The 27,162-nt window shown below is 42.3% G+C and overlaps 1 protein-coding gene across 1 annotated transcript in view; it reads left to right on the plus strand.

Annotated features, from left to right (window-relative positions):
* FHDC1 (FH2 domain containing 1) overlaps window positions 1-16,915 on the plus strand; it is a 30,904-nt gene extending 13,989 nt beyond the window's left edge. Inside the window, exons 4-11 of the mRNA XM_009893688.1 lie at window positions 3,012-3,097; window positions 3,183-3,283; window positions 5,926-5,996; window positions 6,099-6,206; window positions 7,106-7,176; window positions 9,392-9,509; window positions 11,671-11,835; window positions 14,870-16,915. Coding sequence (XP_009891990.1) covers window positions 3,012-3,097; window positions 3,183-3,283; window positions 5,926-5,996; window positions 6,099-6,206; window positions 7,106-7,176; window positions 9,392-9,509; window positions 11,671-11,835; window positions 14,870-16,915 — 2,766 coding nt within the window. The remainder of the gene's footprint in view (window positions 1-3,011; window positions 3,098-3,182; window positions 3,284-5,925; window positions 5,997-6,098; window positions 6,207-7,105; window positions 7,177-9,391; window positions 9,510-11,670; window positions 11,836-14,869) is intronic.
* Window positions 16,916-27,162: the final 10,247 nt, after the last annotated feature.

Below are 27,162 nucleotides of genomic sequence, written 5' to 3' on the forward strand. Positions count from 1 at the left end.
TTGAGGTTCAGAAGCTGTTCTTTTATAGGTAGTGTCAATTAAGTGAAAAAGCTGGGGGGTTTTTTGTGCTTCAAGGTGAGATAACAGATCTTTTTCAATTATGAAATTTGTAATAAAGAGGGAACACAAAATAAATTGTTGTCCTAACTTTACCTTCACCAGAGTATTTACTGTTTTAAGGCCAAATTAACAGAGGATTTAGTCTCCTGTGTGAAAAACTTAGATGCGTATGAAGAACTACGCTATACTGTGCTGAATTCCACCGTGAAAAGGACCTTGTAACTCTTTTGTGTTTCTGTTTTGTCTGTTTGTGGAAGGGGTTGCTATCCTCCACCTTGCTTGGGTTTTGGGTCTGTCAGGTGAGCTTCTTTGTTGCTTCTTACAAAAGCCGTTTTGGACATCTAAGGCAAAGACAGTGGGGGTTAAGATGGCTGATGTGGGCTGGAAAAAGTGTAACCAGGCAGTGAACACATCTTTGTTTTAAGGCTGATTACACAGACTGTCTTTTGGGTTGGCTACTGCCCAAAGCTTTTTGCATTGTGACATTCACACCCCATCCTACCCATCAAAAGGCAGCCTTGTCAGTGTCTTCTGTTGCGCGTGTATAGGAAGGCTCCCTCTCTGGATGAATTCTAGGATTAGTACTCCCTTGTACCAGTCCAGGCATTTTTCCTAATATAATAAGGTAGAAGAAAGAGGATTTCATCCAATGTCTGTAAAATTAACATTCCACATAGATAACATTTATTGCTACTTACTGTCAAAAGTATATTTAAATACAGTACAGTTAGCACGAGTAAGTTAATATTCCTGTAAGTATCTCAGGATATCTTGTTGCTCACTTTTTGTGTTTTTAAATCTTGTAATTGCATCTTCCTATAATTGCCTGTAGTTTATATGATCTTTATTTTGGTGATTTGGGGTGGGTTTTTTGGTTGGCTGCTTTTCTTTTTTTCTCCCCCTCCCCCCACCCCAAATCTGAATGCCTGTATCCTTCTCAGGCAAACTTTGATATTTGCAACATACTAAAATGAGGTTGGAGAATTTGCAATTTTTGTTGTTTCAGTTGCAGACCACTATTTTTTTGGAAGCTAGGTTAAAGAACACCTGCAAAGACTGAGATAGATGTCTCCCACTCCCCACTTCATGATGTAGGAATAAGTGTTTATTTTGGTTTTGTTTCTTGCTCCTTTAACACCTTAGAAATATCAGGAATGTCAAGTCTGGTCTTTCCTGTTTTTTGTTGGCGGACTTCTTGAATGACTTTCTAAATTAGGAGTTTTCTCAGGCCTCAAAAAAATGGGTATGCTGTTTATCTTTAGAAGGAGCTTTTGTCTGAGTGTCTTGAGTTAAGTGGTTGGGGGAGTGTGTGTTAAGAAATGGAGTTAGATAGCCTGAAAAAAAATTGATTAGAATTCTCTTTCTTGGACATAAGTTTTTGTTGGTTTGGGTGGGTTTGTTTGTTTTTTGTTTGGTTGGGTTTTGTTTTTAATTTGAAAATGAAAGTTTTTCCATTCTAGTTTTATTTGGTAATTTTTGTTTTCTCATTCTTAATGTGCTTTCAACATTTCTATTTTTTTATGATGTGGAAAAAAGAATGGGAATAAAGCAGAACAAAACTGTTAAAGGAATCCTTTTGTTCTGCTAGTCCAGAATTTATTTTAAATCCCTGATTTAGCATAGCGTATGTTGTCTTTCTCTACAAATGAGTTACTTTTTTACTGTGAAAGCAAGAAAATAACTTAAGTGTTTAATTTGGAGCTTGATGCTTTAAAAAAACCGTAGACAACTTGCTAAATCATGGCAACCCTATAATTGTTGATGTCCTGATGTTGTGTGCCTCTCCCCAGGATAGCTTAATATGCTTTCTAAATCTCAAGACCGTCTGTGTAAATGTGGTTGTGAATGGATTTTAAGTATAATGTTGTAAAAAGGAGGGATGATGGGCTGGTGTGTAAATCAGTGGAAACATACAACTGATACTGGGTGTGAACTTGTTGGTTGAATGAAGAAATAGAATTATTGAGAGTGAGCTCTGCTTTTGGACACAGTTGCTGTGTTGGAAGATGTGGAAGAAATTCCAGTTACACTTAAACATATGTGCATGTATTTTCCAGTTCTTCTATATAAACAAATAGTAAGTATGTGGGCAGATCACTGTCTTCCAGATCATGCAAATATATGGATTTTGGTGGAGCTGGGAAGGAAGATCTACAAAATTAATGCAGTGATATTTCCTTTGCATGTAAATGGTGTTCTCAAAGTACTGAGAAGAAAAAACTTAAAATGCAAGATTGCATTTATCTTTAAAATATGTTGTATGGATGAAAAAAAAATACAAACTCCTGAGCATGAAGTTTATCCCTCAAGAGAGTTTTAGAGGAAATCATTGAAGCAAGTGTCTGGAAAAAAAAAAAACATAACTTAAACCTTAACTGCATTGTGCCAAAGAGATCTAGGCAGTCCTATGCTGGGAATGCTGAACACAGTTAACTTTAAGCTGTTCCCAAGTGTATATCGTAGTTGTTGAAGCATTGAAGTTCATTTTTCAGATTGTTACACAAGCAGCTATTTCCTGGGCAAACAGCTAGGGAACAGCAAATTGACCAGTCAGAAAGAAAAGAGCCAGTTCTCCTGGGGAAACCGGAACGGCAGTGTCCTAAACATAGTGATGAGAGCAATCATTGATCAGAAATCAGAACAATGAATTGGAAATCAGAAATCATTGATCAGAAATCAAAATCACAAATCGGAACGATGGCATCCTATTTTTTCTGCTGGACGTGTAGCTAGGTTTCTGGGAGAAGAGTGATGTTGTTGGCTTTATTATGTTGTGATTGGGGTGTGTGCAAATTACAGGAGCTTGGACAGTGAAGCCGTTCAGTCAGTCACTAAGTGGACTCTCTAATGACTCCTGTAAATTTACTGCTTTTCAAGGTGTTTCCTTCCAAAGTCAAGTTAATCTTGATCTTTGATAAAATTCTTTGCTAGTGTTTTTTTCTCTTTTCTAGGTAAAGAAATTAAAAGCCTTTGATGGAGATGTATCAAAACTGTCTCAAGCTGATTCCTTCATGTATTTACTAATCCAGGTGCCAAAGTAAGGAGATAGTAGGTTTATTCTGTTCATGATAAATGTTCTCTTTTGGCTGTCAGTTCTAAACCTGTTTGTTTGTGTGCTCCAGCTACGCTCTTAGGATTGAAGCCATGGTGTTAGAGAGGGAGTTCTCACCCTCCTGTGCTTCTCTACAGGATGACATGAAAATTATAAGACGGGCAACAAAAGGTAATTAAGCATGTTGGGACATGCATAATACTCGTGTTTTTGTTAGCATGTTAATTAGTCTGCATTATGAAGACTCGAGCTTGAATTTCAGGTACCTTAGCTATTAAAAGGAAGCTAACTCCCCTCTGACAAATGCCATCAAGGTGTGCCTGGTGAATCTTTGCTTCCAAAATCAAAAATCTGGAAACTTTGGACACACTAGCAATGAATTCATGACCAAAGCCTACAAGCAGTGTATCCAAAACTGACAGAAGCAAAGGTGTCCATGGCCAAATTAGGATAAATCATCTTTTGAGTACAGTTCGCTCATTCACACATCGCTGTCCCTCTGAATGCCGTTGTTACATCTGTCTGCTCACTCTTTCAGAGATCCATAGAGAAAATCACTGTATAGTTTCCAAATTTCTCTATATGCCATTGCCTTTTGAGGTGGCAGCATTGATGGGCTAAAACCTTTATTGAAGAGACTTAATACTATTGCTATTTCTTTGTTTTCTGTTTTTGTTCTCTGTGTTTCTCTATGTTTCACAAGTTTCTAAATGCTGCAGCTGGTTATTTGTAAGATAATATGGTGTCTTCTCCTCTGCACGAAAAGAGTTTATTTCCTGGTTTCAGTTAAACATTAATGCTGACCTTTTCAAAGTACCTATTTGTCCTGTTCCTCAATATGAAATTTCTATTTCATGCTAGCAAATTTTTTGACAGGCTACTGGAGTACTGTTTAGACTGCTTCTAGTGGTATAAAAAGACACAGTAGTAAAAATAGTCAACTATGAGCACCAGTGCTTTGGATAGTAATTTTTACTGAAGGGAAAGGGAGAAAAGCCTGGTGTGTTTTTCCCACCAGTGGGGATTGAACTAATCCTTCTTGACTCAGAAAAACGTGCCTTAGCTTAGGCTGAGGTTTGAGTTTGGCCTTTTATTGGGATCTCTTTCAAATCACTGTTCTTTGTGTTTTGATCAACAGATTTATGTGAGGGAATATGTTATGTATAAAAGCAGCCGCGCCCTATTGTCCTTCATGTCCTTCACCCAGGACATCTATGAACTGATGAATTCATTCCCTCCAGAGGAGACGCTTTGGTCTCCAGCTCCTGCATCAGGCCAGTCATACAAATCAGACTTGACTGAGCTTCCCTGTTTTCAGTCCACTTGTGTCATGTGCTCTTCTCCATTTGGTCTTTTCACTTCAGGGTTTGTTGATAGCCCGAAGTTGTTTAGGAATTACGTCTACTTTTCTATTCCTATCTCTAATGTTTCTTTCCTTGTAATTAAGATGAGAGAATATTTACTTAAATTCTAACCCTGATAATCACTAAGGGTTAGGATGGTCTAAATAGCCTGATGGATTCTCATCTAGCCTGCAACTGCAAATGGATGTATCTCGTAGTGACGCTGAGCAGGCTCTTACTATGCAAAAGCTTTAGAAGTTACCTTCTCCTCTTGGCCTTATGAAATTTGGTATTCTCCTTTGTATTCTCTCCTCTTTCTTCCTCCTTGCCTCCTCACCTATAGCTTGTTAGATCAAAGGTTATTTAATTAGTTCTATGTTTTTAGGCTGCTGTCTGCTTCCAAAATGATAGATTATTGTGTTGAGCAGTTAAATGCAGGGTAAATTATAGAATGTGCACTTCCAAGCAAAATAGTTTTTAAAAGTATTTACACTGCAATCACAAGGATTCCACCTTTTATTATGTTCATCATTGTAAAATATAGTACCTTACATTAAAACAAGCTCATGTTACTTTTCTTGCCATACAGGCGCTTGCAAATTTGGAGTTACGTGGTTTGCTGTGCCACTTGTGTGATGCTAATTTATTAACTCTTTACTGTTCTGAATTGCTGTATCTTATTGCTAAGGCAATCCCTCTGGTGATTTTTAAGCACATGTATTGTTCTGTGTTCATGTGTGGCTGGGTGAAAAGGTGTATGAATTCAGATAGAGCACTACTGTGCCTTTTGCAAAAAATGGAAATGCGTACAAAATAGGCTTCTGTGATGGAAAAGCTTTAAAAGGCAGTTTTATTTCATTTGACTCTTTGCATCTCACTAAATACAACTTTGTGCTAAATCATATTTGATGTGACTGAAGTAAAATAAATGCTGCTTTGATTTGGTGATCATACAGAAATAAAATGATGATTCATAGTGGGGGTGGGATAAGCAAAGAAAATTGAAACATTGCCGTTATCTTTTCAGGCCTGATGGCTAAGTCTCCCCCAAAAAAAGAATAATGTTCAAAAGCCCAATCCTGGCAGATGGCAAATGGATCCTGCAGGGTGCAGAACACTTGCCTCACACTGGAATTAGTAGGTGGTGAGGATACTTAACCACTTGCATAAGACACTTTGCAGATTGCAGGATTAGGCCCCAAATGTTTTGTTAGCTGCTAGGGATTACCTTGCAAATACTACACTTGTGAAGCTAAAGCCTGAACATATACTTGAGGGTTGTCTGCTGTGCTTGTGAATTTGAATTATATAGTATCATTTTTTTCCCCACGATCTTTTCAGTTTTTTGTAGTTTCCTGTTAAAATAAAAAATTTCACCTTTAAAAGCTTAAGATGAAGAGGAGTTTGGTAACTGACTGTGTATATTTCTAATAAACAATTGTTATACAGCAATTTTCTTGTTCCTTACAGAGTTAATGACTTGTGAGGAACTGCATTCCATATTGCACTTGGTCCTTCAGGCTGGCAATATTATGAATGCGGTAAGTGACATCCAAAATGCAGATGGCTGATTGACCAAACTTCTCTGTTAGTATTGCAGTTCATTGATATCATGCCTCAGCTGTTTGCTCATTTCTTTTTAGGGAGGCTATGCTGGCAATGCTGTTGGATTTAAACTGTCGTCACTGCTTAAGCTGGCGGACACAAAAGCAAACAAACCTGGGATGAGTCTACTGCATTTTGTTGCTCTGGTATAGAAAAACTATTTTGCTGGTATAAGTAACTGCTACAAACATAGACCCATAGATACAGAAGAGGCTATGTGCCTCAGAAAATGTAGGTTTTTTACAGCTTTGATCCTAATCTTAAGCCTTCTGCTGCTGCCACAAAATTCACCAGTTTACCTATGTGACTGGTCATCCTATCCAGAAAACTTAAGGTTTTTTTATATCATGTAAAAGCTTGCCTTCATCTAACTTCCTCATTGTAGGTTTTTTCTTATCGTCCTGAATTCTTACACTGTGGAAGTGGCTTATTTTGATAAATGTTCTTTTAATCTTCCTCTTGAATCTTTTGAGTAGCATTTTTGGTAGAGGTTTTGTTTGGTTTTTTTTTTCCTCTCTCGGTGGCTGACATGTATTTTTAAAGCTGCTGTAGACTTTTTTCAAGTTATTTTTTATTCCTTTCAAACTTCTTGATTTTAGAAGGGAGAGAATTTGAATGCTTCAATGTGTGACTTTGGTTATCTGTGTACACACTGGCTTAACAGATTTCCAGGCAGCTACCAATGGGATATTAATTGATGTTTGTGCAGGAAACGTCGTATCTGCTGAAACAATGGGCATCAGTAAATTTTTCTTTTCCTGACATTCTCTATTAATACATGTGGCTTACACTCACTGGCAGAAGCAGCCATTATGTGTGTATTGCAAAACTGTTGGTTAAAGTTTCCAGTTCTGATCCCTGCCTTTTGTTTAGGGGTGTTCTCTGCTCATTTTTGTTAGGATTGAACAGGAAGAAAAAACAGTGCAGGAGAGAAACCTTTAAGTGTACTCCCAGAGGCTTTAGAACTGCTGTACTTAGGGACTCTGGCATGGTGGTGGAATGTTAATGGATTGTGTGTGTTTTGGTTTTGTTCTGTTTGTTTCAGGAAGCCCAAAAGAAAGATGCTGCTCTTCTCAACTTTTCAGAAAAAATTAGGGATGTTCATGATGCTGCCAGGTAAGTCAAAAGAAAACAGAGAACTTATAGTTAGACTGTGACTTGGAATTTTCTTATTTGTGAAGCAACGAGGCTTATTCAGAGAAGTCTTGGCACAAAACCTGAGATCTTTACAGATGTTTACTATAGCTCTGAGGGCTTCATTTCCATTTGCTAGCAGAAGTATGCCTGCAATGTGCCTTCAGGTATGAGGTTTTTAATGACATGATCTCCGTAGGTTTTCGGTAATTTTGTCTCTGTCGAATACATGTGTATGTATGTTACTTTTAAAAGGGTGAACTAAAGCATGTTACTGTTTTTCCTTAAACCAATTTTCATCTGTCTCTGAGCAAGCTACAATACTTTTCCAAATCTGGTACCAGGTACAGGTACTGGCCCTGGCTTCTGTTAGATGCTTTTTGATGTTTTGCTTATTCTCCATTTCTGTCTTGAATGGAAAATCCGAATGGTTTGGGGCGTTGTATTGTTTTCATCTTAAAGTCCCTAGCTGCATAATTTTAAACTGAACCTGATTTGTACCTCGATAACTGTACTTGCTTTTGTGAGACAGTGTGATCTAAAGCCCAAAACTGGAAGCTAGCGGTGCTGGAGTTCTATGCCCGATTTTGCTACTTCCTTACTCTTGGGCTTTGGGCAATCTATTTATGTTCTTTTCCCAGCTGTAAAATGGATCCAATCTCTTAGATCTGATGCAGGGTTAAGTAATGTTTGCAAAGGACTCTGAAATCTTCTGAGGAAAGGAGTGGCCATGGAGTTAATCAGAAATTTTTTGAGGGACCACCTGTGTGGCTCTCTGCCATCCAACCCACACACCTTTTTGGCAGTCTGCCACGTGGCCTGCTGGGGAATGCAGCTTCCCTCGGCATCCAAGCCCCCTGGCAAACAGCAGGGGAACACGCAGAATCACAAATCTGATGATATTTTTTTCTAACCTCTTTGTTCTTTAATCACATTTGTTAATGATGAAAATCTTCTCTTGTAACCCGTGCTGAAATCTATTCAGGGAATGCACTGTCTACAGGAAAATGAAACAAAATGAAGTACATGTCTCACCATTGGGCATGAGGAAGATCTTTATTACAGACAACTGTCATGTACAAGTTGCTCATAAATCCTCTCAATTAGAGCATGCTAAAACAACTACCATTATGTTCTTTATTTTTTATTGTCTTGCCTTCTTTACTTGTAGGCCATCCTCTTCCTCCTTCACAGGCAGAAAAATAGAGCCTGTATCTTCTACTGCTTTTCTTATTTGCAAAAACACCCATGATCTGCCCAGACCAGGGATCTAGCCTTTGCAGATGAAGTAAGCAGAGGAAAAACAGCACACATGATATTCATTTGTGTGTGCACTGACAAACTTTTATCATTTTGGAAACTGTAGCGCTTCAGTTCTGAGGCAAAGCTCAATTCTCTAGTGAAGGAAATGCCATAGATTTAGAAGCATTTACCTTCAAAGTGACCGAGAGGTTTGGGTGGGATCTCACGTTGTATGGAACATGGGTCTCCCAGGATAAAGCTTAGATAACATCAGATCAGAGCTCTTTCCTGTGGTCTTTGATTTCTCCACAGGACCACCTCTGCTGCTGGTATGTGGTAGAAGGCTGAAATGTTACAACTGCTGGGTTGAGACTGTATAAGGCTGCATTGCTGTGATTGTTTAGAAGAAAATAACGTGCAATTTCATGATGTCAAATGCTACTACCAAGATGGGTAGTCCTGGCTGATGATCACTTGTGACCCCCTTTTTGTGCCAGCTACTGCGCTCACAGTCATGTAATCAGCTGTACCAAGGAAATGGTCTATCTGGAAGCAAATTGGGTTTTTCCTTTCCTAGGTTCATTTTCAGTACACAGATATGGCTGGCCATCTACAAACTGAGTGCTAGCACAGGCACCAGGGAGAGAAAATGAACGCCTGGTCAGAGGCAGGGCAGCATTACCCTTTCTCATGGCAAGGTTGAGTGGGACTGGCTGGAGTGAATCGTGAAACCACACCCCATGGGAATCTTTTCAGGTTGCAAATAAGAAGAAATGTGCTTATCTCTCTCCTAACTTTCAGTATCTATTCTGGAAAGATTTCCTGAACAGGCAGGTCTTGTTTGATAGCCAGGTTGCACCTCATGTTAAACATCCGTTTTTGAAGCATGTTGTGACCAACCTGTGGGCAACTCCTTCCCCCTCGATGAAATGTTCTCTGTATGTGCTATTTTTAGGTTATCCATTGATAATGTAGAAGCAGAGCTCCACTCGCTGTCTTTCAAGGCAAGAACTGTGAAAGAGAGCATTCGGCGAGACCCAAAACTCTTTCACCAGATGGAAAGCTTTCTCCAGGTTTGTAGGATATCTGTGTTAATGTGTTACTGTCACCTGAATACAGGAGCATTCCTCAGCTCGGTGTAATTTGTGTGGACATGTTAATAAACAGAAGCGTTGTTTTAATATGTCTACCCTGTCAGTTGTACAAAGGTGTTCCAACTACACGCTGCTTGTCAAGTAAGAGTGTTGGAAGGACTACGTTTTTACAGGGAGGGATATTGAGTGTACCTTGCCCGAGGCTTGTTAGGCAAGCATGTTTAATGCCTGTAAATGACTGATGAAATCAGTAGTTAAAACATAAGACAATTTGGATTTGTCTCTGGTTTTGTACTTCACAGCTGCCCAAAATACAGTACCTGCATGTTACGTGATACTGGAGCGTGTTAGTTTTAGCTGAGGTTGTGCTATGCGTATGAATTCTGATTGTTGGGTGACTGGAGAGAGATTGTTAGAAGCTGGAAGGTTAAGGGACTGTTTTCTCTACTAATTTAACCTTAGCACAGAGTGTATTATTCTGAGTCATACCACTACTTCTGGGTGGGTTCTCCTTTTCTTTTTTAGTACTGCAGTGACTTTATAGACATGAATGTGCATAGCACTTAACTTTGAAGCAGAGTTCTTGGTATTTTCTGAGTATGTGGTGATGCCTGGAGAAATATGTATTATACTTCAATTAAATGATTTTTATGTTTCACGCTGTAGATAATTATTAAAAGTAAGAAGCAGGTGTTGATCTGGAACTTAACCCGCCCTGATTTTCAACTTGCAAATATAGTTAATGGTCCATGCAGTTTTTCAGGAGATGAGAAGTTGATGAAGAAAGGGGCGTGTTAAGATTGAAATACTTGTCCTCATTCACTCTGAATTACTGGCTTTTATCCATTGCACCCAGACTCTTTAATGTTATGTTCTAACATGTTTGGGATTTTTTTTAATTTAATAGCTGGTTTTATGTAACACTACAACCTTGTTTAGGCCACATTCCAAAAGAAATGTTGGGAAAAAAAATCATTTTACAAATGCATACCTTACATAAACACTTCCGGTTTTTGTTTCTAAATTACAGGTGATAACCAAGCTGATTTAAAAGTCAGCTTTCGTTATCTCATCCTCATGAATAACTCACTGAAATATGTGGGAGGAACTAATCTTCTATGTATGCTTTTATCAATTGTCCACTTTATCTTCAATCCAGCTTTTTATTGGGCGCTTTTTTTTTTTTTTTAAAGATTAACAAGTAAAATTTGTTCCTATCCTACTGACATAATTTTTCAAGGACCTTTGTGACAGCAGGGTTGGCTTAAATGGTCACCAGTGCCTCCAGCTGCTTATTCCCATCCCAGTGCTGCAGTATCAAAAGTATTTAGTTGATCATGGGGCCCATGAAAGTAGTTGAGTCGCCATCCCTGGAGGTATTTAAAAGATGTGTAGATGATAGTACTGAGAGACATGGTTTAATGGTAAGTTGGCAGTGTTAGGTTGACGGTTGGACTTGATGATCTTAAAGATCTCTTCTAACCAAAGCAATTCTATGATTCTGTGAGTGAGTATCAGAGAACAGATTTGTTGGAAAATTAACTTTTCTCCCTGAGTTACTTTCAGCCACGTGTGGTCTTCAACCTGGGATTGTGCAAGGATGGGAGTGAATGGCTGGTGATGCAGATAGGGGAGACAGGGCCAACTGCCAAAAGTGTTTTAAGCAGTTCTGCTGCTCAGTCTAACCACAGCCTTATTCTCTACATCCTGAGAAATCCACTAATCTACTCCAACTCTGTCTGTATAGCTCTATGCTTATGATTCAAAGTGCTACTTTATGGGGACGTTTTCTGGATGTCTTAAAATATATGTATTTCCTGCCATTCCTTACTTTTCTAGCAAGAAAACCTTTTTTATTGTGGTCTAGGGTCAACTTAGGAAGGAGTTGATTCTGTGATATATATCCATGAAAGCAGGGTGGAGGAATTAATCCATTTGTGCTTAGTTGAAAGTGGCAGGGAAAATGGGAAAATAAGGCATGTAGAGCTTTTAAGGGGCTCTGAAGCGGTCTGTCACTGTCCTGGGCTCTGTAACAGCTCCTAGGTTGGAACATGAATTTTCTAAGTTCCTAATATAGATAGGACCTGTTGTGACTTTAAGTTTTCTGTCTTGTTCATGCCGTATATGGTTTTTGCTACAGTTTGCTATAAGGCATCTAAAGGAGCTTGAACACCAGAAACGAGAATTACAAAAGGAGGGAAACGCTCTCATTGATTTTTTCTGTGAAGACAAAGAAACTATGAAGTTGGATGAATGTTTCCAGATATTTAGGGATTTCTGCATTAGGTTCAACAAGGCTGTTAAGGTAAGAGCAATGAATGACATTCTCATGTATTTAAGACAGGTATCGACTCCCACGAATTAAATTGGTTTTTTCTGCTTAAGGGACATTTTATATCTTGTGGTATTTGATATATTTGCTCAAATGGCTACAGCAGACTGCCCTCTTGTAGGCATTCCTTGCCAGAAGCCAGGTCGTCAACGGTCATTCTGTCCAGCCCTATGTGCAGTACCACTGCTTTGCGTCTTCTGCTGCAGGCTGACTAGACCACTGAGATGCTACATCAGGGTAACCTGTTGGCCTGCTTGTAAGTGGGCTCCTTCCTTCTCTTTTGGTGAGGAGGTTGGCGATTGCTAGGCTGAGCAGTGAAACAGATTGCGCAGACTTCCTGACTAGTGCTCACTGTTCAGGCCCTGAACTGGCAATGTTAGATCACTGGAAAGGCCTTGAGATGTGGCACCACCTTACATGGACATACCAGTCTGAAGCAGCACTAGCTCAGGCTCTCCACTGCCCTCCTTTACATGACTAGACACACCTTGCCAAGTAAAGTAAGGACTGTGTCTTCTACTTTGTTCTTTCAAATGCTTTTTGTGGGTAAAAACTCAAGAAATTAAACAGAGCTGCACTACAAAGATACCTCATCCCCAGTGTGATCACTCATTTGCTAATTACCCTGAATTGGTCCCAAATAATTCGACAAGTATACTAAGATGAAGGAGCAGTGTCTGCATTGGTTACCATTTTGGTTCCGCAAAGTCTGCCTATTGTTATAAATATTTTTTTAGGCATCTATAAATAGCATGAATTAGATGAAGCCACACATTTCTTTATTTTTCTAGCTTATGCAATCTGCATTTGACAGCACTTTGTATAAGAGCTTTAGTTGAGAAAAGAGAGAACAATCTTGATTTATAGCAAGCTGACAGGATGTACAGCTAACATGCTTGTAGTACCATTAGTTTAGCTGCCCTTTACCACCCATGGTAGCATGTAGTTATTCATGTGTGCAAACTTTACACAAACTTATGAAACCAAATGGTCGTAACTATTGCAGACATTTTAGTGAGAGGTGACTTCATGCATATGTGTTCAGTTATTTGGGGTTGGGAATTTAATTCATAGTCATGCATTACAAGTGGTTGTTGATAGCTATTACTTCAAGGTCCAACGGGGATCTTCCTTCCTCTCTCTGTAGGAAGTAGTTACACTCTAAAAATGACAAATTAGTCTCTTAAATGACAAATTAGTCTCTTGTTTGCAAATATTGAGGAGATTGGCTTACTAGGTATTTTGTGGGGATTGACCTCTGTCCCTACAAAATTAACATGACAATTCAGAGTAAAGATTGCAGTTGTGACAAATGAATTTGATGTGTGTACAGCACAACCAGCAGTCTAAAAAGATGGCTCATACCACAATGGCCATGTGCACATATTTCAAATGTTTAAACATTTTTTGCAATTTTTTAATGTATCTGTGTGTCCTTAGAATGTATTTTTCATTTGAATAAAATCTCCTAAAACATGTTTTGGATGAGGTTAAAATTTTCTGTCTTTTATGGAATATGATAATAATATCTACAATTATTTTCAGCCATTTCTCTTTAGAGTCAGATATTTAAAGTTGAGCTTTAGCATTTGGCAATAATTCATTCTGTAATTCCATACCTGTGAAAGAAAGCTTCCTGCCACAGACATTTTTCCTGAAATGCAAGTTTTTTTCTTTTTCCTTTCTTAGCTATTCAGGTTTCTTAGGTCTCTAATGCATCTTATCTTTCACAGCCCAGTGTAGTCTCAAATCCACTTTAAGCAGTGTAGATTAACTCATTCATCAGAAAGAGCTTCAGCATTAGGCTTTTGTTTACTGAAAGCTTTCAGGCGACTTTTTCTAGTTGTGCAGCTTTTCTGTTGTCACAACAATGGGAAGATCAAACTAGACTGCTTCAGACAAATATAGGTGTGTTTTTTTTAAACGGTGTGTCATTGCTCAGAACAGATTTAACAGCATGCTGGAAAACTATGTAATTTTTGAATCCTCTGTCAAGATGAGCCTCCCCTTCTTTCTTTTGCTACAGCTGTACTGGCTCTAGAAAACCAGGTTCTCCATTTCAGAAAATAACCTGGAAAGTTCAACTGAAGGTTCAGATAGATTAAATCTGAAGCCTAGAGGTGACAGTTAAGATGTTGATATTCGCAGTAATCCACTGCTAATGATTTTAGTAAAAAGGTGTTACTGTGTTGTCTTTCAAACACAAACTGCCTCTTTCTATGGCTTCCTAAACCAAAACCCCTCAGCCTAGCTGCCAAAATCTCCAGCCTGCCCTGGGCAACTTCTGTGCAATAGTTGCCAGTTTTTGAAGCCAACAGTGAATACGAGATCCAAAACTGGAATGAGGCATTGATTAATGATTCTTGAGTGGTGTCAGTTAATGTCTAAGTAATGATCATGAGGCATTGTGTAAACTTTTCTGTTTGCTTTCATATGCAATTATTTTGCAAAATTTCCAATTGGTAATGTTTGAGTCAGAGGTAAGTAGCACCCCGTAGAAACTGCACTTGCAGAAGAACAATTGCAATTGTAATAAGGGAGGAACACATTGGCTGTGTGCTCATCGGACAAGTTTGTCTTAAAATATGAATGTAATGATGAGTTAGAGGTTTGCTCACCTGATAAAACTGCCAGCTTAAACTTAGTGGGGACTTGAAGCTCTCCATCTTACAGTAGGAACTCTTTGGCTGGACTTGACATCTGCTTGGGTTTGATAGGTCATGTTTTTGGTCTCTGCAGGGACTTAGGCACTTTTTTTTTTTTTTTTATGCTGACCAGACTGATGTATTGCCAGCATTAGTTATGCAGGAAACAGCTCTCTGTATGGTTAATGGCTGCAGGCTGTGGTTGCCATGGTGATTTCGTGTGTGTATGGGTTGGGGGAGGATGATAGCAGTAGGAGCTAACTTTGATGGGAAGAAATAAAAGGAAAGATAAAGGAGTGTGACTTGTTCTCATGCATAGGACACTGTCCTCTGAGACATGTATTTATGCTTTTCCTCATCAGGAAAATAAGGAACGAGAGATCCAGGAACTTCATAGTCTGCAAAGGCGAAAGGAGCTGGAGGAGAAGCGTCGATCCTGGGCAGCTGGAGAGCTTGGGAGCTTTGGCCGGAGCAGCAGTGAAAATGATGTGGAGATGCTGGCTAAAAAAGGACTTGAAGAATTTCTTCCTTTCTTGCAGCAGAGATCTCAAAGCCCTTCGTACAGAAACCCCAATTCTAGACGCTCTCGACTTTCTTTGGGGATTACTGCAGACAGGGAGTTGCAGAGTTTCCTGGAAATCTCAAAAGATGAAGATCCAAACAAGTTTAACAGCCTTCCCCGTGCAAACACCCGACAAGCAAGACCCAACGTGGCCTGGACTGAATCCAAAGAAACGAGAGATCTCAACTTAAATACCTTGCACTTACACCAACAGTCTGAAACCAAAGTGAAAAGTGGTGGCCTACTGCAGGTGCCTCCAGCTCAGCCCAGTCACTTCGGTGGCTCAACTGGTCCTGGTGCCCGTTACTCACAGAGAAGCACGGACTACAACATGCATACTTCCAACGTGCCCTGCGAGGAGTCCACAGATATAAATGCTCTGGCCCTTGCAATTGAGGAGCGTGAACTTGTTAAAGGATTACGTAAGTTTGATATTCAAGGAGCAAAGCCTGCAGAGGATACACCTTTAATATATTTAGAGGACACTGGTGGAACAGACTTGGAGACTCTAGATGATCTAAGCTTTCATTCCCTCAGCACTGCCGATGACGACCTGCCTCCAGCTTGCAGAAGTTCCAGAGAGGCCCACGACCATAAAGCCAAGGCAGTGGGGTGCAAGAGTGAAGCATCGGAGCCCAGCAGCAGCAGCCCTGTGTCTATGGATACAAGTGTTTCGGGGAGTAGGGAAGATGGGCCAATGTTCTATGTGTCAGATACGACGACTGATTGTTCTTTGACATTGGACTCTGAAGAGGGAAATGATTTTAAATCAGCAGGCAATGAAATAAGAAGTGAGGCGGGCAAAGCACGCTCTTCTGGGAATGATGCTCAATACAGGGCTAGAACGTTCTTCTCAAACCTGAATTCGGCTTCTGCCAAGGATCTGTCTCTTCACACTTCCGCAAATGATAAGGATGATGCAAATAGCAAGCACACCCTTCCTAGAGAAAAGCCCATGAAAAATAAAGACCCAGCAGGACCAAAGAGAAACTCTCTAAAAGATAGATCTCCAAGCTCCTCAAAATCCAGTGGCACTCGCCCCAGCCACACAGCTTCCTCCAGACCTGTAAGAACTTTGAATGCCTCTGAGAATGAAAGTATGAGGAAAGTGGTGCCTATTTCTCGGTCAAACAGAGCACCGAGCAGCGTCAAAAAACCAGAAGCCAAGCCGGCACTTCGTGAAACTAGTACAGTGGAAAGTCGGCTGTCTCGTCGCAGCTCTGTCCGAGGCACAACAGACACGCTGCCAAGAAGTCCTTACAGGCATAGCATGTCGGTAGAAGAGCCAAAGTTACAAAGGGGCACTGTCACCTCGAGCAGTGCTCATTTTGAGAGGGACAGAGTCTCTCTCAAGAAGCCAAGCTCTAAACCTGTTAGAAGTAACGTCAAATCAAAGGCAGACGAAATGAAGATGTGTCGCTCCAGTGTGAAACCCCAGACACCTACAGATGACGCTAAGGTTGCCACAGTCAGTGTTCCCAAAACACCATCCGCTATCCCAAACTTTGCGAGGAATACAGTGGCTTCGTCTTCAAAGCGTGCAAAAGTGGATCTGTCCAGCTCATCCAAACCTCCAACCATCACAAGGTCTGTGTCCCAGAGGCTGCCTAAAGCGAAGCCACCAGCAACCTCTGATGATCTGAGTCCAAAGGAGAACAGTGTGAGTACCTTAAAGAGAGCAAGTAGTGCCAGAGTGGTTGGAAGAAGCGTCCTGCAGGGAGAAGCTGTCAGCACGAGAGTAGAGCCTGCACTAAAGGAGCAGGGAACAGCGGAAAAGGCCTCTCTTAAGCTGAAAGATGCAAACCGGACCACAATTGGTAAAATACTGAAGCCGTTACTGAAATAAGGGAGAGGGTTTTTTAAATCTTGGAATGTGAACTCTTATTCAAGCACTGGATGTCTGTCGTGAAATTCCTTAAAACAGGAACATTGCCGATAAGCAACACCATGTGCTCATTAAAGTACAAGACGCTGTTGGAAAAGGGCAAGTAGTTGTGTTCTGGTCTAAATCCCTTTTTATGAATTTGAATGTATTTGAAGCTACTGTGATGCAATGTGAGCGTAACAGCAAATCTTTGTATATTTATGATACAGAAGGTCACCAAAAGCCAAAAAGTTTTAAGAAGTTAAACTACGAGATGGATCGCTTTGTGACAGCAAACATGGATAAAGGCCAGTTTTTGTGTGTACATAAGATTCTTCCTAAGCCTCAAGCCTTTGTGCTGGTTGGTTCCTTCTTCGATGTCAAAGTGAATCCTGTGGAAAAGTACTGAAAATGAACTTCGGTGATTGTGCTTTCCGTTGCTTTCAATTCCTTGGATTCAGGAACTGTTTTTGCCTGTTGCGAAGTCCATTGCTGGCAATTGGACAGACGGGGAACTGCTGGCCAAAAAATAGTAAAATGAGACATTTGCTGTTTGTGGCTATCTTTTAACCTCACTGAAGAATTTATAGCATGTTTTATGAATGTGTATGTGTGTCTGGAGAAGGCTTTCTGCTGGGCAGGAGGCTTATTCTCCAAGAATGTGGCAGCATTGTCTTGCATGCACAAGTAGATATGGCTGGTGCTGCATCGAGTAGCACGGCTGGAGGCTGTGCCTGGTGGAAGGGCCATCGGTAACCATTGGGATGATGACTACTCCTCACTTATTTCGGTCACAAGCGAACTTTGCCAGCTTTTGGTCGTACAGAAGTGCCATATATTTATGATACATATCAAGGATGTTTGCAGTTTAACTTGTGAAGGCTGCAATGTAGTGCTGAGCACTTTCTTACCATTCCATGTTTCCACTGGTTTATCTACTACCAAATTACTTGAATGTTGCAATGGCTCTGATTGAGCCATTAATTTGTTTCCCTGCCTCCTCCTCTTCCTCCTCCTCCTCCTCCTCTCCCTCTCCTTGTCAACATAAATATTTAGCATGAAACACAGAACTTACGCATGACAATGTTTTTGTAGATTTCCTTGGTTGCTTCAAATGTGGTTTTTAATGTTTAAAGACTCTAAAGGATAAATTAAACTAGTATTTGATAAGCTTTTTACAAAATAAAACCACCTCTTTTTTCCTGCAGATACAAATTTTAACTCCTGTCAGATTAAGGTACAGAGAATGAGGGAAAACTTGTTCAGCATGCTGTGCATCTTCCCGAGAGAAATGTATGTAGGTGGGGAAACTGACTGCTGTTCTCCTAAGCATCTTATTTAAAGAGTTGCCTTTTCATTCACTTACGAATGAAGCCTCATTTAAGAATAAAATAAAAAATAAAAGGAAAATCTCTTTGGACAAGTGGCATTGACTTACCAGTGGTCGATCTATTTGTCTGCTCTATCCCTCAGCACTGGGAGAGCGTAATGCAATGAGAACGAGACGTTTAATTGCTCACGTGCTTCTCATGGGCTAGTATCAGGGACGGCTAGCTTTGCGTTTTGACTTTGGCAAGGGGCCTTTAGCTCTTCCCATGTACCGGCAAATCTTGATGCAGACATCATACCCAAACACCATAAGGTATTGCATAGAGCCTCTTGTCTGAGTCTGTCCCCCAGGGAGAATTTATACAGCCCGCTTTTTGGCAAGGGTGAATTTTTGCTTGAAACCCTATGAGCTTTTTGGATACTGCCTCCCTTGTGGGTTAGATATAAAAGCATCTCCCTTCTTATTTGTATCTGTGTGTATGTATGCGCATCTGCAAGAGCAGATGATTGACTTTTTTCCTTTTTTAAAAAAAACAACAAAAAAATGTTATTGGTAGGAAGCTTGAAAAATAATTTAAATGTGTTTGGAATATGTAAATAAATTTCTATAAATCTGTGTAAAAGAAAACTGAATGTATTTAATGGAACATTTATACATTTCGGAGTAACTGGGTAGTTTAATAAAGTTCCCATTTACTGGGTATGAGGTTTGTACTTTCTCCTTCCTGGTATACTCTTGGCTTTGGTCCTGGAGATCTCAAGCAACTGCAGTCTGGGTATAGGTGACTGTGGAAAAGTCCCAAAAGGAAGGACTTTACAGTAGAAATCCTGGTGTTTAAAATGCTAAGTTTGTTTTTATACTAAGACCACGCGATTTCACTTCAGCTTCAGAACATTTCTGAGGTGGGACTTTCTGCACAGGTTTGGGTATAACATGGAAGGCATTAGATGGTAGATGCAGCACTTTGTGTACAGGTTGTGCGTTGTGGCCAAGACAAATGTTCATGGCACTGACAAGTCTGGATCTGTCGCTATCTTCATGCCTTTTAGCTTAGCACACTTTATTGAGAAATCCTGGTTTACAACTCCCAGGACTCTGGAAATAGACTAGCCTGTTTTGCAGGAGCGGGTGGTGACATTTACACTGCAATTCTGAATTTTTACATTTCGTCCCATTCTCCTATTATTTTTCCTTCTTTACTGCCTCCAAAAGAACAACTATTCAGCAGGAAAAAAGCGAAAGCCAGCCAGCCTCCTTGTCCTCAGGGAGCACTTCCTCCCCTCTGCTATGGAAATGATTTTTGGACTGGAATTGCTGCTATTTGCAAACTTGTTTAGCCCCTGACTTTTCTCGTTTGGTGAGTGTGTCTCTTCCCGTACGGAGTGGCAAGCACCTGCCGTCTGCCAGTGCTGAGTGATGGCTGCTGGTGGAATCTACGTGGGAAAGCCCTTCACCATCAAAAGGTGTGTCTCAAAAGTTTATGGTTTTTTTTAAACTTCATTTTTATTTCAAAAGGGCTCATAATTACCAATTCATTATTTAAACTACCAGCTGTCAGAGACAGCGATGCCCTGTAGGTTTAATTTCCCATGTCATGCAATTTTCCCAAACGCTAACAGGCCACGGGGCTGGCCCTGTTGCAGTCGGTTTTCAAGAAGGAGCCGAGACCTTTTCTCCAGCTTTGTTCTGCCGAACGGCCGTCACTTCTGACTGTGACCAGGGCAGGGGCGCATCTCTGTCCTCTGGTGGCTGTTGAGGTGGCAGTGAAGCAGGGGAGACCAGGGGACCATGAGGAGATCTGGAGCTGTGGAGCTGGTGGAGATTGGGAGATAGGGCAAAGAGCTGTGGGAGTAAGAGGTGCTGATTCATACTTAGAGGAATTTAATATTCACATCTCATGTGGGAACTGCATACAAATGAGGGGCTCAGTGCATCCCTCATTACAACAGCTCATTAAATTATCAAGAAAGACAGAAAGAGTTCCCATCACACCTCCCACAGTGTACAAGTCCGGACTATGTCGTTTAAAATAACCCATCGGTATCTTTCTAATCTTAGGGTATGTCTGCGTGGACGGATGCAGACAGCCACACGTTGGCTCCGACCTCACCAGACACGAGCCAGCTCCAGGCCGGAGGCGTTCGGCGCGTTAGCTCGGCGCTGACCCCGAGCTGGTAATACCGCGGCTGTAATTGCATACCCTCCGCCGGGCTCCCGCGTGCCGGCAGGGCGACCCTGCTTCGGCAGCGCTGCGGCAGAGCCCCGGCTGTCCGCGCCCAGGAAGACCTGCCCACTGAAAGCCTCTGCTGCTACAGGTGAGAACGTAATCCCCGCGAGAGAGAGGCTCAGCTAAACACAGCTCCTTTCAGATTTTGGCTGCTCGATGTTTTCCATTAACTTGATACATGCTGTTTACATCCTACTGCCGCCAGCGCCAGAGATAACTGCCTTGGGAACAGCTCCCTACAGGTATTGTTAACAGCTGCTGAAAACAAAGGAGTTTGTTTTAGCCACGTCACTATCTAAATAGCCAGAAATACATTACTTTTTTATTACTCGTAAGCCAATATTAAAAAGTCTGTCCTGTTCTCCTGGCTGAAAGATGCATGCTGGAAATCTTGCATGCTGTTAAAGCTGGCGCCTGAGCAAATATCCTCGCAAGAGTAAAAGAAAGTGACACTGAGGAGAAGGACATCTGAAGGTTCTTGTTGCAAGAAAGCGTGTTTCTCTTCCCAACGTGCAATCACCACAACCACCAACATCAACTACTTGCACTTAAAGAGAAAATTGTTTCCAGCCAGCGGTTCTTCCTTGCCATGCAGTTCGTTTCTGTGTCTTTTCAGGCGGAAGGCTGTGGGATATGCACGGCCACAGCTAGAAACTTGCTCGAATTTAAAAAAAAAAAAAAAAAAAGAAAAGAAAAATCCTCATTAGCCTCCAGCTGCTGATGTCCTTCCGTTTAGCCCTGAACCATGGGGGCGCACGGAGGGACCATTAGCACGTTGACTTTAGCGGTGGCATTCAGGGTGAGGTTTGCAGTGGGCGAGCAAACGCTCAGCAAGGGCAGCCTTGACTGCACAGAGGGGAGAGAGTCACCCGCGTTTCTGAGACCGTCTGCCCCAGCTGAAGCAGAGGCTCTGGACAGACTCCCTTTGAACAGAAACGTGTCTCTTCTGCTTTTGATCAGGCCTGAACAATAGCTCCTTTTTTATCCTATTCCATCCTTATTTAGTGGGAAAAGGAGGAAAAAAAAAGGCAAAAAACTTTGATGCCTCCTCTTGGGTCAAGTGGAGGAAAGATATGAACTCTACCTACTTTCTTTTTTTTTTTTTTTTTTTCTTTTTTTTTTCCCAAACAATGGGACTTTGATTGATAAATAGAGCTGGTAGCTTCAAGTAACTCTGCTGCACAGAGGCACCAGATATTTTCAGTGGCTGCAGTGATCCAGCAACAAAGTAGGCATAAAAGCAAGACCTCTGTTTAGCCTCCTGAGCACATCAAGCGACTGTTTCCTCTCTCTGCAACACGAATCCCAGCAGCTGAACACCGACGATGTTTATTTGGGCACCCAAAAGGAGCTGGCTAGAAAACACTTGATTCCGCTTCTAAATAATTGTTTACGATTAATTTTATTTCCCATCACTCTTCCATTTCATCATCACTAGAAGTAAAAAAGAGCTACCTTCAGCGGAGGGCAGTAAGGCAGGGCTCAGGGGTGCAAACCCACCACCCACCCGCAGCTGCGTCATTGCCCTGGTGCGTGCTCCTCACGGTCCTCCTCTGTAAGGTGAGGGAAACACATGAATCAACTGCCTATGCGCACGTTTGATGATGTCTTCAAAAGAGTGAGATTTAACATCTTTCCAGTGGTCTAGCACAAGTTCTGGGAAGGAACTGAATGTGATTCTGAGCTGGATATGTGATCAATAGGTGTTACAAATTACTGAAGCCCAGTAACTGGTGTGCTGCCGACGGAAATCGGGGAGAGGCGCAGAAGGGAAAATGCGATGATGACAAATGGACAGGCACAACTGGAGATGAGTTTTCAAAAACCACATGGGTCCTTTTCTCTCTGTCATTAGCATCCTCATGCTTTCTCTGGGTGTCTGCTATTTCCAGTGAGTCCAGGCTTAAACCACAGTCTCCAGGAGAAATGGGGACTCCCCAGTGCCTGACTCCACAGAATTGCTCCAGAAAGCATTTGACTGAGAGCTGCTGGAGCCGCTGGAGTTTTGGGGCTGAAAATATGACACGTTGCTAGCTTTGTGCTTTGGTTTCTGGTGTTTCTCACGCAACATTTTAAACCGATTCAGACGTATTCCCTATGCAAATCTTTAGCCTCCTTTTTAGGATGAAAAATGGGCGTAAATGTGGTTTTGATTTTTCCCCACCCTTTTACAGCTGTATTTGCCCCTTTACATCCCACGACCGCTTCCTCCCACTCCCGTTTCCTCTATTATATTTTTTCCATCCTCCTCTATTAAATTTTCCAACCTCTGCTAATAACTCATCCCTCTTCTTTATCTGCTTTTCACAGGGCAGGCTTTCTGCCCTCTTCCGTTCTCTTCGTCCTGCTTTCTCTCGGTTTCTCAACTCCAGTGGCCGTTTTGCTCCATCACTTGCTTTCGTCTTTCTGCCAACGCGAGTCTTTCCCCAAATGCCTGTCTGCAAAATCTGCAAGCTGAGACTTTTCGCTGCCAGCTTCCAGTAAGATGTGGGAACAGAGCAACAAAAAACGGACTCAATTTTGGAAGGTTTGCATGTCTGTATTTCGCAGCTTTGCCTCGTCACTGCAAGCGAGCAGCTGGAGGAGGCCATTACCGAGCAGAAGCGCATTTTTGCATCTTTTCTATATGAGCATCGCTCACCCCCTATGCCAAGCAGCCGACGGGGAGGGGGGGGGGCAGGAGGGGGAGCTGAGTGCATGGGGTGATTTTGCAGAGGTGGGTGAGGAAAGTTTGTTCAAATAAAGGTGTGAGCAATTTAGCTTTGCGGTTCAAGCCTAAAAAGCCCTAATGAAAGACTGTCGACGACAGCTTAAAAAGCCGTTTGGCGAAGTGACTCCTAACCCCGCCCGTAATCTTGGTACCACAAGCAAATAGATTTCTGCAGTCAGTTTAGTGCTGTTTCACTGTGCATCAGAGCGAAATAATTGTATTATTGTTTCTTAAAGTAGCACGTAGCTTTTCATGGTACAGGTTACGGCCCCAGTAGATTTTGCTTTTCTCTCTAAGGGTGAGGACCAAGACTTTATTACAACAAGAGAGCACTTGGAATCTCAAAGATGGTTCTTGGGGAATATGTACTCAATTTTCCTTCTGCTGGAAGTGACTAATCTCTGCATAAAATGGAGAGCACTTGGAACGCGTGCCTAGTATATTTATATAGGGTATGCTCTGTTTATTGCTGCGAGTGCATGGTTTTCACCCATGTTCTTTCAAAAAAGAACTGAATCCTGTTTAAGGCTGTCTCTCTTCCCAGGAGGTTCTTGCCTAAGCCATTGAATAGTTGAGCTGAGAAGGCACCTCTGCAGGTCACGCAGCTCTAAGCCGGTCACTCCCACTCCAAGAAAGGTTAATTTCACCCGTAGGTCACTTTGCTGAGGGCCGTGGGGGGGGCTGTTCTTAGCACAAAGTGGTTATAAAGAGGGAGGCATGTGATTTTGCTACTGAAATAAGGGTGCTGAAAGTGGGAAAGTGCTGGTCTTCTGTAGGCTCTGGCTTGAAAAACATTTGCTACCTAGTCCAAGGAATGGATTTCAATTTTTAATGCTAGTCTGCTTTAGGTGGCTGATGGTGATGTGAAGCAAGTAAAGGCAGGAGTTGGGAAAGAAATCTGAGGAAAAAACAGAAAGCAGAAGGGAACCTACTGGGTGCAAGAAAGAAAGAAGTTTGTGGCTCAAGAGAAACCAGAGGAAAAGAAACCGCTGAAAGTTGCAGAGGCTTGTGAGAAAGGGTGGACACTGGCAGTTTGGATGAAGACAGAAGAGGAGAGGTGAGAGGTGTTCAGTAGCCAGGCACTGAATGGGTCCAGCACTGCTAACCTGAGGACAGGGAATGTGGGCAGCTGCTGGCAGTGCCATAATCGATCCATGGGAAACAGAGGAATGACCCTCCTGAGCTCAATAGCTCAACCCTGCCTGGCAGATGTTTGCTTACCCTCTTCTTAAAGGAATTAAAGGCCAAATAGAATAGTGAGTTACAGTATGTATTGCCGATGGCCAGCTTGTGTCCTGCAGGATGGGATGGCTGTTTATGCATGTACAGCTAAGCGGCAAGTCTCTTGATATATGTGATACTTCTGATGCACGTCTTTTCTTGCAACATGGCTTTACTAATGAAATCGGCACCCCCACACTTACATTAGAGCCGCAGTGGTCATCCCAAGGGATAAAAATGCTCCTGTTGACTGTGTAAAGCAGCAGCTAACTGGTAAGCCTAGAAATCTAGCAAATGTTTTTTCATTGCAGCAAAATAGTGCCTGGGTTGCTCTGGAAGATTCAATGCAGGCTGTTGCCAGCGACTTGTAACTCGACTGGATGGAGCGTGGGCTGGATCACGCGGCAGCTCCTGCTGGTGCTTTCAGTGGCCTCTGTAATATGTGAGACTGGTTCATACCCCAGCAGAGATGGTCCCAGATCGTGCTCTGAAGGACCTCATATTGATTAAGGCAGCAAGGAGATGGTGATAGGGCAAATATGAATGCTTGAGCCAAATCTTAACCCCTGCCCTCCCCATGTGTACCTTGCAGTAGGAGCGTAACTGGTTCTCACTGACCACTTGAACCCACTAAACAAAATAACCAGCCAAAACCAGACCCCTGCAAGAGAATTTGCAGATGAGCTTCCAGCTGACGATACAGCAGAGAGGCAGGGATGAGTGGCCGGGAGTGGGGTCTTAGCAGAGGGAGAGAAATATCCCTGCAATCACGGGCTGCTCTTCACCTGCACAGCAAGAGGAGGACCTAGGCCACCGGGCACAGCCCTGGGGTCCCCAAGGGCCACACTGTCCTCAACCCACACAAAGATGGTATCTGAAATGATGTGAAATGTGGCAAAACAACCCGTGGGAGAAGGGCATGTAGAAATACAGCGGGATATGTTTTGTAATTGTGGAAGCAACTGGCAGTATTATAAAAGACCATAAAGCAGAGATTTGCGAGAATGTGTAGCTTGAAAATTCAGCGAAGTGGGGCCATGACTAATCACAGAGGCCCATTGTATCATTGAGTCTAACCTCTTGTTTAATGAAAATACTTCTCTGAATAAGTCTCATTTAAAGTACAGTAAATAGCTCTGAATAAAATGTCCAGCCTTAATGTACAACATTTTAAATGACAGAGAAGGCTCCCCAGCCTTTGGTAAATAGTTTGAACAGATAATCAGGCTCTCTGTTTAAAACTGTCACAGTATTTCTAGCACAAATTAATCGGGGTGGAGTGTCTAATTGCTGGTAACTGGATCTGTTACAATGCTGTGTGCCAAACTGGCAAGCTCTTATTATCGTATTTCTGCTTCTCGGATTAAGCCTGTGCAGAAAAGGAGCTGTGATTTTCCCCGCTGAAGACCCGCAGCGGCTCTGGGGCCAGCCTGTGCTCCGGGGGCAGCGCGGGGTGCGGAAATGCCTGGGAAAAGGTGTCCCAACATGCTCCCACTGCCGGCCTGAGGCAGAGGGACCTTGTTCTCAGTGGGGCACAGTGGCTTTTGGCATTAGGGATAGTTTTCCTGCTTGCAGGCGCTGGCTCTCAACCTCTGGCTGGTCCCTCCATGGCTACGTGCGGCCAGAGGCTGCCCTGGGAGAGTGGCTCTGGCTCGCAGGCTGCCGCTTGCCCACTGGCCTCAGGAGAGACCCACAGGAACTGTTTACAAACCTGTTCAGCAGAGTTTATTTTGACACAGGGTGGAAGTTCTGGAAGGTCCGACCTGTGTTTGCTGCAGTGGTTTCCCAAAACCACACTTGGTAACCCAGGTTTAGCCTCTGTCACATTAAAGACCTGACTACAAAAGGGACTTGTTTCAGAACTACGTGATGGTTGTGTTTAAATGTTTATTTTTAACTAGGCATCCACTGTCTGGCCAATTATGGAGCCTGAATGCTGCTGGAAATCACCAGGGCTGTCTTTTGTCAGACCTGTTGTACTTGCTGTTCCCTTCTCCCTGATGGGGACAATGGGGATGCTGATAAACCCTATCAACTCGCCCCTTTGTTGTCTTCTGCAGCTGGCCTGCAGCTCTTTGGCCTTGTCCTGCTGTCCCTTAAGCTAGGAATATGTGGGGTTTTTTAGGAAACCTCTCTCCCTCCCCACTTGGGACTGTGTTGAGCAGTTCTGCAGTTAAGGAGACAGCGATAACGTCTGATGATTCATTTACTGATATCCTTTAAAAAGGGAGCTCTGACTCCGTCCCCTCTTCTCCCGGGTTTCCTTCCCTCCTTCCCTTACGCTTAGGCTGACCAGGAGCCTGGAGCGAGTCTGCAGATTAAATGGTGTCTATGCCACCCGCTTCTCAATTGACCATTTTTTGACTGCGTTGACTATTTTCTCTATTTTGAGGCTGCCTTTTAGAAAGAGAGGACTCCTTTTTATGTCTTTTCCTTTTTTCCCCAATCTTTTTCCTTTTTTGAGCCTACGTGAGCCATGCTGCTCCTCAGTCACTCCTGTTGGCTGTGCCACAGAAGTGAAACCTGTCTCAGTTGAGCGTGACACCTTTGCTGCCGCGCCTCCAGGGGACTATAAAACAGATGGCCTCATCCCAGGTCATTTTTCTTTATTGATGTTATTGCGGAGCCCCGTGCTATGGCAACCGAAGGAGTTGTACTCTTTGGAGCCGGAGCGGGGTGGAGGGGGGAAGGACTCTGAAGCTGCCGTTTGGGACCAGCCCTGCTCTAGGAGCCGCAGCTCG

Source organism: Charadrius vociferus, unplaced genomic scaffold (genome assembly GCF_000708025.1).
Source record: "Charadrius vociferus isolate BGI_N301 unplaced genomic scaffold, ASM70802v2 scaffold59, whole genome shotgun sequence".
In the NCBI taxonomy this organism is placed as follows: domain Eukaryota; kingdom Metazoa; phylum Chordata; class Aves; order Charadriiformes; family Charadriidae; genus Charadrius; species Charadrius vociferus.